At 50.7% G+C, this 17,960-nt stretch overlaps 1 protein-coding gene across 3 annotated transcripts; it reads left to right on the forward strand.

The window, feature by feature from the left end:
- Positions 1-906: 906 nt before the first annotated feature.
- On the forward strand, positions 907-15,468 carry FCGR2B (Fc gamma receptor IIb). 3 transcript variants are annotated; one of them, XM_045784290.2, is made up of 8 exons: positions 907-1,107; positions 5,148-5,168; positions 6,406-6,663; positions 9,760-10,014; positions 10,740-10,862; positions 12,586-12,642; positions 14,753-14,790; positions 14,874-15,468. In XM_045784290.2, the coding sequence occupies exons 1-8, from the start codon at positions 1,053-1,055 to the stop codon at positions 14,964-14,966; spliced, it is 900 nt and encodes a 299-aa protein (XP_045640246.2). In that variant the 5' UTR covers positions 907-1,052; the 3' UTR covers positions 14,967-15,468. The 3 variants fall into 3 exon arrangements, with proteins under 3 accessions (XP_045640246.2, XP_087712009.1, XP_087712014.1); XM_087855883.1 differs by having other exon boundaries at positions 6,409-6,663; XM_087855888.1 differs by lacking the exon at positions 12,586-12,642.
- Positions 15,469-17,960: the final 2,492 nt, after the last annotated feature.

Here is a 17,960-nt window from a genome sequence, read left to right on the forward strand (position 1 = left end):
GGCTCAGTCAGTTGGGTGTCCAACTCTTGATTTAGGCTCAGGCCATGATCTCAGAGTCATGAGATGAAGCTCCATGTCTGGCTTTGCACTCAGTGGGGAGTTGTCTTTTCTCCCTCTCCCTCTGCCCTTCCCCTCCCCCTGCATGAGCACGTGCTCTCTCTCTCAAATAAAGAAATAAACCTTAAAAGGGGGGGGGGTGGGCACCTGTGTGGCTCAATCATTAAGCATCTGCCTTGGGATCAGGTCATGATCCCAGGGCCCTGGATCGAGCTCCGCATCCGGCTCCCTGCTAAGCTGGAAGCCTGCTTGTCCCTCTTCCACTCCCCCTGCTTGTGTTCCTTCTCTCACTGCCTCTCTCTGTCAAATAAATAAATAACATCTTTAAAAAAAATGAACGAATGCCAGAGGGGAATAAGAGGATGGGTATAATCGTCCTATTGCCACCCTGACACACGTCCTTGTTCTTGCTCCACAATCCAGGAGTAAGTCAGAGATTATGATAACAAAGAAAATCAAATAATGGTGGGTGGCCTCAAGCCCACCATCATCAGTTTCAGGAGCATCCGGGCCTCCAAATGAAGCTAGAAGTCAGAGAAGACTGGCAGCACATTCTGCTCCATTGGCTTTTCTAAAGATATAGGAACCGATAGGAGGGTCTGAGCTGAATTTGGGTGACCAGTCCCCTCGTACTCCCAGAGGTTGAGCCTAGCTGTGTCCCAAAAGAAGAGGAAGAAGTTGTTTCCCAGTTTCTAAAATTTCTGTGAATTTGGAATTGGGCTGAGCCAGACCCCTTTTGGGAAGCTCTGAATCTTCTGGGAGGGAACGGTTGAGAGGAAAGAGGGTGGAAGGGGAGGAGCCTATGATAAAACAACATTTCTTTTCACTTCCTCTTTTGGACTTCAGAATTTGTCCTCTGGGGTGGAATCTGTCAAGTCTCAAGAGAAGCCTCTGCCTGCCACATCAGGGCTGCTGGAGCCAACGTGAGCCAGCAACTGACGCGGATCCCCTCGTCCCTCCCCATCCCTGCTGCTCTTCGTGACTGGGCTGACTGCATGCCCTGCCATCCTTTGGGTGACATGCTGCTGTGGACGGCTCTGCTGTTCCTGGGTGAGTCGGTGTCCTCGTGAGGGACAGAGCCAGGTGAACTTCCTTAACTCAGCTGCTGCTTCCCCAGGTTGGCCTGAGCTTTGGCAAGACCGAGGGGTAGCATGGGAAGCATTCAGGAAAATGAGGAGGGTGAAGCAGGCTGGTGAAGATCAAACTTGGACCACCCCACTGGTCTTGGCAAATGATAAAATTGGCAGAGTTTTTGTTGTAGTTTTTAGTGTCTTTTGCCCAATACCACTGGGCAGCCAGGTCCCTGATGTTCTGCCACCACCTACATCGGAACCTGCTGAGGAAAATCTAGGGACCTAGACTTGAGCGACTAATGAGTGGCAGGGTGTTTCCCTCCCTTAGAAATTTGTGTTTCACAAGGACCAAATCTCAGGTGGAAGGGCTAATGCTGTCTTAGACAAGGGATGGGGAGGGAGCAATAGGACACTTGGTGGGGGGTGGGGTGGGGGACAGTAGCCAGTCTCTGTCACGCAGCAGAAGCTTATTCTGTTCATGTGTTAAATTTCCCTGGGAAGAAGCAAAGATGGTCTGGGTTATCCAGGGAACAGGGGTTCAGAGAACACACAACCTGGGCAATTCTGGAATCGTCAATTTTAGGACTGGAGGAATCACACATGCTTCCTTGTACACACACATGGGGATAGGTCCTGGCTGTCATCACAGAGAAAGTCAGAGTCCTAGGTCAAGATGGAGGGCCAGGGACTGATGGTGCCGGGTGGGAGGAAGTTTAGGGAGCCCAGCTAGGGGAGCCCTATGGCCAGGATTGTCTCTCCAAGCTCAATTTCTAGAGTTTCCACCCTCAAATACACTTTAGGATGGCCCCAGAGGAAGACACGTAGCCACTCTCCAGTTAGGTGCTGTGACTGATAATAAAATCTGGTCATCTCTGGGAGCCCTCGGCCTTCAATGCTGAATGATACTGGGATAGGAAGTGGAGGTGAGGAAGAGAGAATATTCCTTCATGAGCAGGATAAAGTGGACTGAAGTAGAATAACATGTGAAAGGAGCATTAAACCATCTCATTTTTCACATGAGGCAGTGCAGGCCTGAGAGGTGATATGCGTCTCCATCCCTAGTGCCATCAATGTGCCGGGCACCTGGCAAGACTCCTGGGCAAGGCTTGATATTTTCTTCCATTTGCCTTTTTGCTAAGTCACCAAGGATTTGCTCCATTTTTCCTGTTCTTATTTAGACCACCATATTTAGGTCTTCTGTCCTCAATATCCCAGCTTTGACAACAGCCTCTGACCCCATCTCGACTGCTCCTGTCTCTCTCCTCTGAATCTGTGCTGCACACTGAGGCCATGACATCTTCAAGTGCAGCCGAGTCACTACTTCCAAAATGCCTCCAGGGCTGCTCCGTTGCCTGCTAACTAAGGCTCCCATTCTACCCTCTTAACCACATTTCTCTTGCCCCAAGTGGATCTTCCTCTACAGCCAGGCAATGTGGACACTGCATTTCCTGCTCTCTACAGATTCCACAAACTGCCTTGTTTTAAACATTAAGTAAATGCATGAACAGGCCCTGTTCTAGGACTTGGAGGTTTACCAATGAACAAGACAGACAGCCTTCCTGACCTAAAGCATAAGGTCTTTGTCTCACTTACAATGACTCTATTGAGTCTGTATTCATGACCATTTGTTGAGCATGGAATGAATAAATGACTGATGACTTCTCTCTACTCTTCTCATCTCTTTCTTGTTTCTCCTCTTCCCCTCCTCTTAGGTTCTACTTCTTTACTTGCTCCCCTACTGCACTGTCCCTCTTGCCAATCCAACACACGCTGGTTTTCAGCTATCACTTCTATGTCAACAACTTCCAAACCTGGCTTTCTTGCTTATGTCAACTACAGTTAGTGTTTCCACCGCTGGTTGGACACCTCCACATTGATATGCCTGCTCAGAAACAAAACATATTGAACTCAACTTATCATCTTCTCCTTACAAATGTACTCCTCTTCCTAACATTTATATTTGTGTGAGCATGAGTAACTTTTCCCCTGGCCATCCAATTACATTACCCCCACTCTCATCAAGTGCCAGCTTCCCCAGTTTTGCCTCTTAAATTTCTCTCATGTGGGGGCGCCTGGGTGGCTCAGTTAGTGACGAGTCTGCCTTCAGCTCAGGTCTTGATCCTGGAGTCCCGGGATGAAGCCCTGTGTCAGGTTCCTTGCTCAGCGGGGAGTCTGCTTCTCCCTCTCCCTCTCCCTCTCCCTCCCACCCAGCTTGAGTTCTCTCTCTCTCACTCTCTCTCTCAAATAAATAAAATCTTAGAAAAAAAAATTTCTCTCATGTGCGTGTTTTCTTCACTTCCTATTGTCAATACAACCGTGGCCCCTCTTATCTCCCACCTAGGCTCATTCAGTAGGTGATTTCCAGAGCACTGGCAAATAGAATTGATATGGCTACTGCCCTCTTTGAGCTTCCATTCTCCTGGGAGATATAAGCAACAAATAAACAGACACTCGGGCATAAATATAAATTGGAAAGGGCCGTGAAGATGTAAACAGGATACTGTGATTAGAATAGTCTTTGTGGGGAAGAAGACAGGGTGATAAGCAGGATGATACAGAAAGCCTTTTCTGAGGAGGTGACACTTGGGCTGGGACTTTGAGCTGGCAGAGATCTAGCCGTTTGAAGAGATAAAGGAAACAGTTCTAGAAGAGGGATCTGCATACACAAAAGCCCCAAGTGTGAAGAATTTGAAGAGGGCTAGTGTTATGGGTGCTCAATGAATAGGAGAAGAAGGGCTTGAGATGAGGTGGGAGAGGTGAGCAAGGCTCTTGTCCTGTCCTGTGTGGCCTCGTAAAGATGTACTTTTATTTCAAGAGCAAAAGAAAGGCCCTTGAAGGCTTCTAAGCAGGGGAGTGATAGTATTGGACCTGATATTTTAAAAATAACTGTAGCTTTTCTGTGGAAAGTGGATTGTGGGGAACAAGGAATGAGGAGAGGAGTTAGGAGGCAGAGAAAGCTGGTGGTGACTTAAACTAGCATGGCGGCCACGAGCAAAGAGCGAAGTGGATGGACTTGAGGCCTGAGTCGGAAGCAGAATCAACAAGATTCACTGAGGTGAAGGGGGAGGGGGCCTGGGAGAGAGAGGGGACTAAAGGGGACTTAGTTTTCAGGTACGTGTAACTGGGGAGGTGGTGAGGATGTACACTTACCTGGGAAGAATGAGAGAGAAAAGTTGTAGTGAACTGGCAAAGGCAGAGTCCAAATTGTGGAGACTGAAACAGTAAATGGAAGGAGTAGAAATGAGCCCAGCCCACGTGGGAAAAAAATTGAGAAATCTGGCTATGAAAGGGAGCAGAGAAATAATTTTGGAATTATATGTGGGATCAAGTGAGAAACTTTTTTTTTTTAATGAAAGATCCCGGAATATGCTTCTGCTGATGGGAAAGATGGACGAGAAGGAGGAATTGGCGATGCGGAAGAGCACGGGAATAACAGAGAGAGGGAAACCTTGTGAGGGTGACAGGGACTGTGAACCAGGATAGAGACAGACCGTGGAGAGGAGGCCGACTTTCCCCAGTGAACAGCAAGAAGGGAAGTTGGGCAGGGGGCGCATAGGTTAGACATTTGAGTTGCGGGAAGGTGTGAGATTTCCTGTTCAACTGCTTTTGTTTTGTGTGAAGAGTGAAAGAAGGCATCCACTTTAAGCAAGAAGGGATTGGAGGCAGAGGACAGGAAAGTTTTGGGAGTGAGGAAAAGGCAAGTGTCACTGCCGAGAGCAGCAGAACAAATTTGCTAGAGAAAAGTGTCAGAGTGGCAGCTCAGTGTCCTACGAATATGGTGACCACAAATTTATAGAGACTCTGATCTGTCTGCCTGTGTGGTCTTTTTAGTAACACGCAGCCGAACAAGTAAAAGGATGGACAGTACAGATAGATTTAACAGAGGCAGGCAAGGGCCAGGGAGTTAAGGGGATTTGCATGGAGGGAATTTTTTTATTTTTGGGGGGGGGGGTGATTCTTGTAATGATGAATCATCAAATCTAAACTCTGGGCTGATCTTCGCTTTCTCTCTTACAGCTCCAGTTGCTGGGACACCTGGTAAGTACTCCACCCACATCCTCTCTCACCCCAGCTACCCTCTTCCTCTGCTCCCGGCACCCCACCCCGCCTTGGAGGTGCCCTGAATGCACCAGTAACCCAGTAGCGAGGTGGAGCCAGGAAGGAGTAACGGCTCCCGGAAGCTGCCCTGCCCCCCCCCCCTCTTTCCCCTCCTCCCAGGGAAGCAGAGGATAGGCAGCCATGGTGCACAGGGGCTTTAATCCTCCTGGTTCTGTTAGGGTGAAACATCACAGATATGGTCACAGAAAACAACTCGTCCTCTCAGTAAAATCAGGAGCCCAGACATTTTAGCCTCAGCCGTGCACAAAATCCCATCATCTGCCCAGGTTATCTCCCTGTGTTGAGAAGTCCCCCACTTTTCATGTATCTGATGGCTTCAGGGCCTGTTTCCCTGGACAGAACTAGGAGGACATACCATGGATTGCAGCTTGGTGAAGTAAACTCTGCTGGGCACTTCTTTCTCTTTACCAATCAGCTCCCTGCCTCCCAGGGCTCCCAGGAGTGGGGTGGGGGGTACAGTTCTCCCTGGGGCACTGACCCCAGGGCTCCCTAGACTGGCCCTTTAGCCTTTCTCTCTCTTTATCCTTCTGAGGCCACAGAGACTCCTCTGTACTTGGGTATGAGGATGGGTCTAATCTAAGGGACAAAGATTGACATCAGGTCAGAACAGAAACCTGATGTCTGACTCATGCCGGACACCTGCACCAGACGCCTTCATCTGGCTCTGGAGAGAGTTTATCCACTAGTATCCAAAATGCCTCAGTTTACAGGGGAGGAAAGGGAGTTCCAGAAAGGTATGTATGTGTCGTGTGCGTGTGTGTGTGTGTGTGTGTGTGAGAGAGAGAGAGAGAGAGAGAGAGAGAGAGAGAAGGGAGGAAGGAAAGGAAGAAAGGAAGAATAAAAGGAAGGAAGAACTGTTTCAGATACCCCTGGTGAGGTATACATATACTTCTAGAGTGTTTGCCTTGGCCCTGCTCCCTTTCTCTTACCTTGCCCTCTCTTCCTGAGGAACGGCCAAGCTCCCTGAGCAGACCTGGCTGCCCAGGGGCCCCTGTGGTGGGACACATGAGTAAGAAGAATTATCTACAGTTACACAACAGTTCTAGGCTGGGTTCCCCTCTCGATGACCAGAGGCGCTTCACTGTCTGAAAATCGGGGCCTGCTTAGGCTCTTGGGGCCCCCTTTCCTCCTGCTTCCTCCTCTCTCTGCCCCTCAGCAGGTCTCCCGAAGGCTGTGCTGGACCTCGAGCCCCCATGGGTCAATGTGCTCCAGGAGGATCCCGTGACTCTGAAGTGCGGGGGGGCCCACACCCCTGCCAACCACGTCACCCAGTGGTTCCTTAATGGGAGCTCCATCCCAACCCTGGTCAAGTCCAGCTACAGCTTTAAGGCCAGAAAACAGGACAGTGGGGAGTACAGGTGCCAGACGGACCAGACCAGCCTCAGTGACCCTGTGCATCTGGACGTGACTTCCGGTCAGTGGAGGAAGGGCTGGGAGGGTCTGGGAGGACAAGGAAAGATGAAATCTGCTTACATGGCAGAGGTTTTTAGGGAAGGGGGGTAGCCTATTTCCTGGGAAGCTGCACTGTGAGTTGTTGGAAGATGTTTTCGTCCACTCACTTCCCTTTTCACCCACCCCCTTTGCTTAGTATGTGTGATGGCGATGGACGGTCCTAAGAGAGTCCTCAGAATAGGTTGTCTTGCCTCAATCCTGATGGAGCAAGAAGGTTACAAGGCCTCAAACAGGCATGTAGGGTATGAGAGAAGCAGAAGGAAATTCTGACTGCATAAAAACCCGTTTCTGTAGCCATCACAAAGCATAGACCACAGCGGAGTCTTCGGCCTACACCACTAGCCATGTGAATATGGTGATTCGTCTGCCCTTGGATTTGATTCCTTGTCTGCTCGTGGGGGTATTAATGTCTCCCTCCCCAGGTCCTGGTGGGAATCAGCATTTCCCTGCCCCCCTACGCTCCATGCAACTTGACCTGAAAGTTGTGTTGATTTTTTTTTTTTTAATTAGAGAGAGAGAGAGGGAGGGAGGGAGGGGCAGAGGCAGAGAGAGAGAGAGAGCATCCCAAGCAGGCTCCATACTCAGCACAGAGCCCGACACAGGGCTCAATCTCACCACCCTGAGGTCATGGCCTGAGCCAAATCCAAGGGCTGGACGCTAAACTGACTGAGCCAGCCAGGCGCCCCCTGAAAGTTGTGTTTTAACTATCTTTGCATTTCCAGCCCCTGACAGAGGCAGGGTTTAATAAATGTTTGCTAAACAGATGAATGATTTTACAAAGCTTCTGGTAAAAAGTAGTTTCTCCGTAAAGAAGAGCCACCACGTGACTATGATGACTGTTTTCACTATTACTCTTCAAGTAGTCCCTTTCCCTCACTGGATGCCTAAATTTTCCTCAAAAGCACACAGCTGGGGGCGCCTGGGTGGCGTAGTCGTTAAGCGTCTGCCTTCGGCTCAGGGCGTGATCCCAGGGGCCTGGGATCCAGCCCCACATGGGCTACCTGCTCTGCTGGGAGCCTGTTTCCTCCTCTCCCACTCCCCCTGCTTGTATTCCCTCTCTCGCTGGCTGTCTCTCTGTCAAATAAATAAAACCTTAAAAAAAAAAAAGCACACAGCTGGCCTGTCGCCCCCACCCACTCAGTGCAGCAGGAAGTGACAGGCCTGGAGGGAAGCTCCTGAGGCCTCCCATCTATGTCCCTGCCCCTGCAGGAAGGCAAGGAGGTGAGAGCATCCCACCCCCGAGCTTGAGTGTGTTCCCGCGTAGCCACGGGTGTGTAAAGATGTGGGCGTTTATCACTTCTCTACAAGGCTTCCAGGAGATTCCAGAGGAGTTTCGTTCCCAGATGGATGGGAAGGCCCTTTGATTACTTGAAGAACATCTCATGAGTGCCACAAACAGGAAGCTGGCCCCTGCTCTCAAGATCTCCACCAAGATAAATGTCCTCAAGGAGAGCCGAGGTGGCCCCTTGCACAGACCAGCCAAAGGCAGACACTCCCCATTATCCAGGTTATAACCTGGTCCCAGCCGAGACTCTGCAGGGAAGAAAGAGCCATTCCAGCCACGTGGGTCTTCTGTGTGGGGATTACCTAGGCAGAGAAGAGAAGTGCAGGAATTGGTTGCTGGGGCTACATGGCAACTTTGGCATTTTCTCTGGGTTCTACTTTATGTTTTCAAAGCTTTACAATTCTCAGCATTCCCACCTGCCCTAATCCAATCTCACGAGAGAGGCAGTCTAGGGACCCGGGACGGCTCAGCCTCATCCCGGTGTGCAGTGTCCAGCCAGGGTCTCAGTTCTCCAAGAGGAGGAATACAGAGGACGGTAAGGCAAGGAAACGGGTGGAAGGTAGATGTGCCTCCCCAGCAGGAGAGGTAGGATTTTCCAGCTTGTGGCACCCAAGTAGCAAGATCTGGTGTCCCCCTCCGCCCCTGGATTTCCCGCTGCAGCTGTGGCTGACTTTCCTCTGTGACGGCACTCACTCCCTTGGTATCGAGCATCTCCTCCTGCATCCGTGGCCACGTCACCAGCCAGTGCAGACTTGGTTGGCCACATCCTGGCTGGCTGCATGGAGTGCTTGCTGGGCACATGGGTGGCTGTTGTCATGCTTCATGCACCCCGCCCCCTATACCCCCCAACCCCACTCCCTTCTAATTCATTTTTTTTTGAGATATTATTTATTTATTTGAGAGAGAGAGAGCATGAGCCAGGCATTGGGGGCAGAGGGAGAGGAAGAAGCAGACTCTCCACTGAGCAGGGAGCCCCACAGGGTCTCGATCTCAGGACCCCGGGTTCAAGACCTGAGCTGAAGGCAGATGCTTAACTGACTGAGCCACCCAGGTGCCCTCCTAATTCTGCTGTTGTCTTCTACCCTACCTGTCTTTCCAATTCCAGCTCTGCTCCGTCCTCCAGCTTTAGGGAAAAGGAGAATGTGGGCTGAGGTCAGGAGTACAAATACCTCAGGCTTTATTCCCTATACAACAAAAATACTAAATATTTTTTCTTCTTCAGTAGAAGGATGAACATTGGGAGGGAAAAAGTACACAGCAGGCTAATGACCCACCTTCAGACAAAGACCCTGATGAGGTAAATCTCCACATTTACCAACATCCATCAAACAAGCTAATGCTGGCTGGATGTCCATGACTTCCTACTCTCCCGAAAGACATGTCTCTGCTGTGTCCCCTCACATGTCATCTCCTAGGTCAGACTGCACCCCGGGCTCTCTTGTATCCTTCCTGCAAGAGCCTGTTGGGCACGACAGGGCTGAAGCTACCCTCTCCCAGGATGGGAAAGAGAAGACAAGCATATCCTGAACACCTCCTATGGGCCAGGGACCACCGTAGACGCATGGTATTGTTATGTCCATTTTCACAGAGGAGGAATCCAAGGCCCAGAAGAGGCCCAAGACTACAGAGCTCCCAAACGATGGAGCCAGCATTAGAGACCAGGGCCGTTGGATCCCAAACTTAAGCTCTTCCCTCCACACACCGTGTCCCACCGGTAAGGATGGCCTCAGAGTCAAGACCTCCTGGGTCCTAGGGTCCCTTTGTGTCTTTCAGACTGGCTGCTGCTCCAGACCCCGCGCCTGGTGTTCCAGAAGGGGGAGCCCATCGTGCTGAGATGCCACAGCTGGAAGAACAGGCCTCTGTACAAGATCACATTCTTCCAGGATGGAAAATCCAAGCAGTTTTCATCTCTGAATTCCACGTTCTTCATCCCAGAAGCGAACGTCAGTCACAGCGGCGACTACCACTGCACGGGGATGATAGGGCAGATGCTGCGTTACTCACGGTCTGTGGCCATCACTGTCCAAGGTGGGAACTCTGTCAGGATGGAGGAAGGATGATGACTGGGGGGGGGGGGGGGGGATGGACCATTATGGCTAAGGTCATATGGGCCTCCTTGGAGATCTGAGAAATGCCAGAGCGCAAACAACTGGGCCCTGAGGCGAGGCGGGGAGGAATGGGGGCGTGATAAATATTGGCCCTGGGCAGCAGGAGGGGCTAGAGCTTGGGACACTCCGCTCCAGGTCACAGGTGAAAAGGCTGTGTGCCCCTGAAACGCAGGACCTGTCCTCAGGACAACAATGGAGCAGAGCCCCCACACTGGGGCAGGGGGGGAACGCTCCCAGCCGTTCCCAAGAGCTGAGGTTTTCTTACATCTTCTTACACCCATTCACTCCCCAAGGCATGGCAAGTCCCGGACAGTTCAGGGCCTTGTGGGATTCAGTTACAGCGCCTCTAGCTAGGGGAGGCTTCCAGTCCCCCTCCCTTCTCTCCCCGAGGGCCAACAGGGGCCCTGCCCTCGGCCTCACACATTCAATAGTCTGCCTTTACTGGATGGGCGGAGACCCCTGTGAGGGGGGAGGCACAAATCCAGCCACACTGCAGTCACACAGGTGAGGTTGCGGGAGGACCCGGACAAGGGACAAGGGACAGGGACAAGGGACCCAGACACAAAGCAGCTCCCGGGGAGAAGCACTGGGGTACAGCGTGGGAGGTGGGACAGTACTACCTGTCCTGAGGTCTGTCTTCCCCAGAGTCCAGTTGGAGCACCTCCTCCGTGGTGATGTCAGTCGTGGCTGCTGTGGCCGGCTTGGCTGCAGCGGTCATCCTCGCTGCTGCAGTGGCCTGGTTCCGTCTCAGGCAAAAGCACACTACAGGTTTGTGGCTTCTCCAGGTTCCTCTTGTGGTCAGTTCCTACTTGGCCAAGGCCCTAACCCCAAACATCGCCAGTAGCCTCCTCTTGGGGCTAAGAGAATCCTTGTGTTCAGACAGAGCCCCATATTTCATTCATTCATTCATTCACTTATTGATTTTTAAAAGATTTTATTTATTTATTCATGAGAGACAGAGAGAGAGAGGCAGGCAGAGGCAGGCTCCCCTGAGCCTGAGGCAGAGGCTTAACCGACTGAGCCACCCTTCATTCATTTATTCAACAAGGCTTGAAAAAACTTGCTTCTGGGTCAGGCCCTGTGCTAGGCACTATGGATGATGAAAGTCCAGTCCCTGCTCTCAAGGAGCTCACAGTGTGGTGGGGAACACGGAAGGACAAGTAAATCATCAGAATTAGGTGGATTGAAAGCCATGAGAGAGTCACAAAGGCTGTGATGGGGGGAGGGGCACAAGAGCCCACGGGACCCAGTGGGGGGCGAGTGGTTGGAGAAGCTTTCACAGCAGGTAGTGGTATATGTGGTGACCCAAGCACACGTGTGGGGGGGGGGTACCCCGGTTTACATCTCAGCTCCACAGCGCACCAGCTGTGTGACGTTGGGTGAGTTCTTCAGTATCTCTGTGCCCGTATTTCTTCATCTGGAAAATGAGGACGCGAATAGCACGACCTCGCAGGGCGGCGTGAGGATGGATGAGGCCGAGGGCTCAGCCCCAGCGGAGTGCAGCACAGCGCACGAGAGGGGGCTGTTCTCATGACGGAGGGGGGACGTTGGAGGGTAGCAGTCAGCCAGGCAGAGAGGCCTGGAAGAGCGTTGCAGGCGTGGGGGCCAAGGCACGAAGGGAGGAGCACTGCGGCGGGGACGGCGCTGGGGGGGAAGCAAGGAGGGCGCCGTAAGGGGTGTGATGCGTCCGAACGGTAAACTGCCCGGCACAGGGAGCAGAGACGAGGCGGGGCAGACACATGGGTAAGGCCGGGGTCATGCAGACCAGTTAGAGAACTGAACTGTGTTGCAGACTCCCGGAGGGAAGTCACCATAAGTCACCGAAAATCCTCAGTCACTTCCCCCCTCGCCCCCACACCCAGCACGGTTTGCCAGGCAGGGAGACCTCACTAAACCTCTGTTCACAGACAGGTGCCCTGAAGAACCTCGACTCTTGGAAAGCAGTTCCTTCCCCCCTAGTACTACCCTGAAGGAGCTGAGAGAGGAGGCGGGGCACCCTAGAAATCGAATAAGCAAATTGTCACAGTTCATCGCACTGGAGAGCTAGCTTGCTGGAGAGAGTCTGAAGACACCCAGAGAAAGAAGGGGAAAAAAGACTCTGAGCCACTGAGAGGGAGAAGAGACAGCTCCTCACAAGACACTTGGGCCTCAGTGCACAGCCTGGCCCGCAGTCGCTGATGATAAGTCAATATGGAGATGCACAGAGCCTCTGAGAGGGAGGAAAAAGAGCTTTTAAAAAGGCAGAGCAAGTCTGAGAAAGATGCAGCCAAGTGCCTTTCTGACAGTCCCAGGGGTCCCCACGGTTAACTCCATGGTCCTTTTACAGGCCGGGCAGGCCCCGGGCAGGCCCCAGGCAGGAGAGCCGGGAGTGGGGAGGCATCTCCCCGGGGACAGGTCTCTGTTGGTTCTAACCCAATCCTGCCCCTGGTCCTCGCCTGGGGACTCAGGCCCCACCCTATAACCCTACTAACCTCCTCTGTGCCCCTCATAGCTCCCCTAGGAAACCCCAAGCACAGGGAAATGGGAGAGACCCTCCCTGAGGAACCAGGTGAGTGCAGCTCTCTGTCTGGGAGCTCAAGGTGCCCTGCTTGGGCTGCCAGGTGGATTGGAGCCCGCAGGAAGTGGCTTGTGTGAGTTCAGCTGGGAGCACAGCAGAGGGAGGGGGCGGTGGGAGGAGGGCAGGGACTCAAATCGCTTGGTCGGTTCTGAGACTAACTCCTGGGCCTAAAGAGGACCTCACTGGGGATGAGGGGAAGAGGACCACCTGCCACAGATAGAGAGGGGAGGGCTGTGTCCGAATTTTGGAGCCAGGAATGCTGGGAACATTTCAGAGCAGGACATCAGAGACATCTGGGTCCTTCCGTGGGGTTTGGCAGACCTGGCACAGGACAGAGGTTAGGAGTGGTAAGGCTGAGACACACGGGATTAAGAGGAGAAGAGAGGGAGACCTAGGGAATAATCCCTGGACACGTCGAGGAAGTCTGTTTCAGGGAGTGATGGGGGAGGAGTGGAGCATTACAAGGACATCTGGGCTGGAGAAAGTTCTAGGGGACTGGGTGCCTTCGTGGGCTTCACTGCTGGGCAAAGTTTGGCTCTGATGCCCGCGTGTGTAAGTTTATGAAACACAGGCCTGGCCCCGGCTCTGTCACGAGCAGCGGGTGGAATCTTTCACGTTCCCCACCACGGGGTGCAGTCACCTCCCTGAGGAAATGAGTGGATTGGCCTCGTGACCTCAAAGCCCTTCCGGGTCTGATGTTCTGAGAGCCAGTGACTGTTCAACCTCAGGCCCAGGCAGGAGCCGGAGTTTCCCAGGTGACGTCCTGACTGTAACAAGCCAGAGCACAGGAACCTGGACCTTTCTTGAGGGGCTCCTGGACCACAGGAACAGAGGGAAAAGAGGCCCTCGAGGACTCTGCGTCAGGTGGCTGGAGTGTGACTCAGAGCGGAACCAACAGATTCGAGAGCTTGAGCAAACTGGCCCTTGTCCCGCTGTGCTTTGAGCAAAGCCCTTGCGTTCTTGGCCACGTCGAGTGGGGATGCGGGCCTGAGTCCGCACCAGGCCAAACAAGATCTACAAAAAAGCCCAAACACAACTGGGACAGCCAAACCTTGGAGGTTTGGCTCTGTCTACACTGGCACAAATACATTTCACAAGCACTTATGTCACGAAGCCGAGCACGGGGGCTGAGGGTTTCCAGCAGCGAGCTATTCGCTAGCATTGCTGAGAAATGCATTAGAAGGAGAATTCAGGAGGTGGTTTGTTCCAGAAACTGGAGCATGGCAAACAGAGACTCTCTGTCTGCAGGGGGTGAGTGGAGACACTAGATGTATTGTCTCACCCCCACCCCCTGGCCTGAGGAATGCTGCTTTGCAGATACTGAGACTACTTTTCACACTGGCAAAGTGCATTTATTGGCAAAAAACATGTGGGAATTTGGTGTGTTTTAGCTATTTACCAGGGAAAGTACTGGCTTGAGGCCTTGCTTCCCTCTTTCCCTCCCTCACTTTCACTGTTGCGCTTTCTTCCCTTTTAATGTCACCGAGCACCACAGTCTTCAAAGTGCCCCCCCCCCCCCCCGGGACCGCTGCATCTGGCCCAGCTGAAACGGCCCCGTCTTCTCTCCTGAAGACCGTGGTTGGCAAAAACCTGGACTTGACTTCCCTGTGATACTGGACATCCCCCCCATCTCTTCCCCAATATCTCAGATCCCTAAAGCTGGCTGGTTGGCTTCTAGAAAAAGTCAGCAGTTCTCTGAAAAGCATGCAGCACAGATGAGGGCCTCCCTCTGCCAGCGTGGCCAGGAGGGGAGGCTGAGTCTGGGCTGTGAACGACACCCTTGGCCTACGGGTCCTTGTCCCATGTCTGGTTGGGGGTTTCGTGCTGCGGCCTCCGTGGCAGTGTGGTGGGCCCCTCCTCTACTCCCACACCCTGTCCCATCTCTGTTCTTCTTCTTCTTCTTTTTTTTTTTTTTTTAAGATTTTATTTATTTATTTGGGGGAGAGAGAGAGAGCACGAGTGGGGGTGGGGGGCAGAGAGGGGGGAGAAGCAGACTCAGGACTCGATCCCAGGACCCTGAGATCATGACCTGAGCAGAAGAGAGATGCTTAACTGACTGAGCCCCACAGGCGCCCCTGACCTCCGTTCTTTCTGCCCACAGCCAATGTCACGGATACTGAAGAGGCTGCCAAAATTGAGGTGAGCCACCCCAGCCATCTCCTCCTTCCCCCTCCTCCTCTGCTGTCTTCATTCTTTTGACTGCTCCGTTCTGCGTTCTCTAGGCCGAGAATAGCATCACCTACTCGCTTCTCTTGCACCCGGAGGAAGAGGCAGAGGCAGAGGCAGAGGCCTCCGATTACCAGAACCACATTTAGTCTCCGTTGTCTTGCCTGAGACCCCCGGGGAAGAGAATCAGGGAGGCCAGGACGCCTGGCCTGAGTTCCCCTCAGGGCGGACAAGAGGATGCCGCAGTCCCAAAAAGGAGAAGGACCCTTCCAGGGTCATCTGCACGAATCCTGAAGCAAACTGTCCTAAAAGTCCCAGACAATATGGTCCCAGATGACTGACTGTCCTGGTTCCTTCTGTGCTCAGCACTTCTTGCCATCAGGAGTCTTCGGCATACATCCACACGGCAGATAAAAATCACTTTTATTAGGAGATCGTAGCAATATGGGAAATGCTTATGTTACAGGTTCCCTGAGAAAAATAAAGTAGGCATATATGTTTCAGGAATGTCGAAACAGACTAACAGTTATTTGCCAACATATTAAAAGTGATGTTTCAGGGTGATGGGATTATTGGTGATTTTTATCTTCTTTATTTTTCTGTACAGACCACGTATTACTTTTATAATAAAATACTAGAAAAACAACACGCCCTTTACCTTTCAAAGGCTGTAGTGTTTGGAGCGTGGACTGACCGGTTTCTTTTCAAGGATAAAAATCTTGGGAAGGTTGGGGGGCGTCTGGGTAGCACAGTCGTTAAGTGTCTGCCTTCGGCTCACATCGGGCTTCTCTGCTGGGAACCTGCTTCTTCCTCTCCCACTCCCCCTGCTTGTGTTCCCTCTCTCGCTGGCTGTCTCTCTGTCAAATAAATAAATAAAATCTTAAAAAAAAAAAATCTTGGGAAGGTCCTAATGGGTAGGAGGTGGAAGAGAGGGAAGATTTGGAGTGTAGGATGAATGTCCTCGTCTTAAAACTGAATACTGTTCTTTAAAAATCGTCTTCTGGTTTCCGTGTGTTCTTCCTCTTCCTCCCATGACAAAGAAAACAATTACTTTGTTTTGCAACACCAGTTCTCAGGAAGCCAACCTTCAGATGAGTCCTCCATGGAGACTGCTGACTCTTCCTGCCCCTGCTCTTCTCCTCTATTTACAAGAAGGATGTGACCTTCTCAGGGAAGCCATCCTGGCAGGTTAAAAACATGACTGACAGCTTCTCCGGGGGTTTGGTGGGCGTCCTTATTTTCCTGGGACTCTCTCATGGCTTCATTGTGCAGCATTCTTGCATTCAGGATTCAGCAGCTTCCTTTCCTGTATAGTTTCCATGGCTTTCTGTGATACATTTTATTTTTTTGAGAGCAAGAGGGCAAGAGTGTGTGTGTCTGTGAGCGAGGTTGGGGAGGGACAGAGGGAGAGGGAGAGGGAATCTTAGGCAGGCTCCATGCCCAGCGCAGAGCCTGAAGCAGGGATTGATCTCATGACCCTGAGATCATCACCCGAACTGAAATGGAGTTGGATGCTCAACAGACTGAGTCACCCAGGTGGTTCACCTACCCCTATGATACTCACATTTTAGTGTCCTACAATCAGATTTCACACTCACCTATTGTTATAATAAGGAATCGTAGTAACACGATTACTAGGTTATTGAGGGCTTACTTTATGCCAAACTATGTGCTTTAGAATTAGAGAGTTTCGGAGTATCAGCCATTCATATTTCTTCTTTTGTGATTTTCCTGTTCACATATTCTTGCCCATTTTTATGTAATAATGTATATCTATTTATAAATTACATGGTAGCAACTTATCTCCAAAAGGAAATAAAAATTTCTATGTCAATTATTTTACTATACTAATATTCTTTTTATAAAATTAAAACACAGATAAGCAAAAGAGATAATTAAGATCATCTATAAGCCTATAAACCACTATCAATGCCAACATTTACAGGGTGCCAATCCATGTTCCTCTCAGTAGCAACAGGTGCATGTATTTTAAAAATTGGATCACATCATATTTTTACATGTTCATAAACACGCATAAGCAGAAATTCATGCTCACTGTAAGCATGTAGTTCAAACACTACAGAAATATAAAGAAGTAAAAGTGAATGTTCCTTTTCACTGCACCCAGTCTTGTTTCCCTTTCTGTGGGTAACTGCTGTTGAACTTTTGGTGTGGATTTGTTTCTGGACTTTTTGGTGTGCATCTGACACATATTTATGGTTTTTTATGGTTTTTTAAAGACCAAAGTGGGACCATACTTTACATATGCGTATGCAGTTGGTTTCTTTTGATTAACAATGTATTATGGAGCTCTTTCTCTGGAACTTTTTTCTTTTTAAGGATTATATAGTAGCCCATAGTACAAACAATATACTGTATTTTATTTAACCAACACTTTAAATGTTACCACGTGGTCAGTGTTGCACATGATGATGCAGCAAACAGCGTTTTTGGATGATAACTTTGACAGCACATGTCACTATTTCTGAAGGATAAATTCCTAAATTAAAATCATTGGCTTAAAGGATACTCTCGTATTGTCTCTTAAAAAGCAGCTTACATGTCCCCCCAAAGTATATTAGAGTGACCATTTTCTGATACCCTTCTCAGTGTTGGGCGCTTTAAATTTTTAATTTTTGCCAATCTGATTAGGATGGACTCTATTACTGTTCCCTACCCAGCATGAATTTCCCCTGATTTTAGTAACAAAGCCTGCTTTTGCTTTGGCAAAACAGCTCTTACTGCCCTTCTCAGTCCATGTCGATAGGTGGGCGGACTTCAAACCTGATTCCAGAGGACAGTGTGCACCCAAGCTGGTCAAGCAGCTTGCGCTGTTTCCCTGCCATTTAAATCTGAATGCATTAGACCTTGACTGAAGGCAGGGAAGTTCATTCATCCCAATGGCACTGCCTAGATGAGACCACCTCCCTGCATCCTTAAATCTGCCCTGTTTCTTGTAGTTTCTAAGGTCTGTCAACTTCCCCTTATAGTAGATAATTTAGGTTGATAGACTCCTCCTATAATATCCTACGGGGCTGATACCTTTTTGGGGATAGATCTTTTTTTTTTTTTTTTAAGATTTTATTTATTTATTCGACAGAGATAGAGACAGCCAGCGAGAGAGGGAACACAAGCAGGGGGAG

This window comes from Ursus americanus, chromosome 2 (genome assembly GCF_024610735.1).
Source record: "Ursus americanus isolate L20-20 chromosome 2, mUrsAme1.1.p, whole genome shotgun sequence".
Classification (NCBI taxonomy): Eukaryota; Metazoa; Chordata; class Mammalia; order Carnivora; family Ursidae; genus Ursus; species Ursus americanus.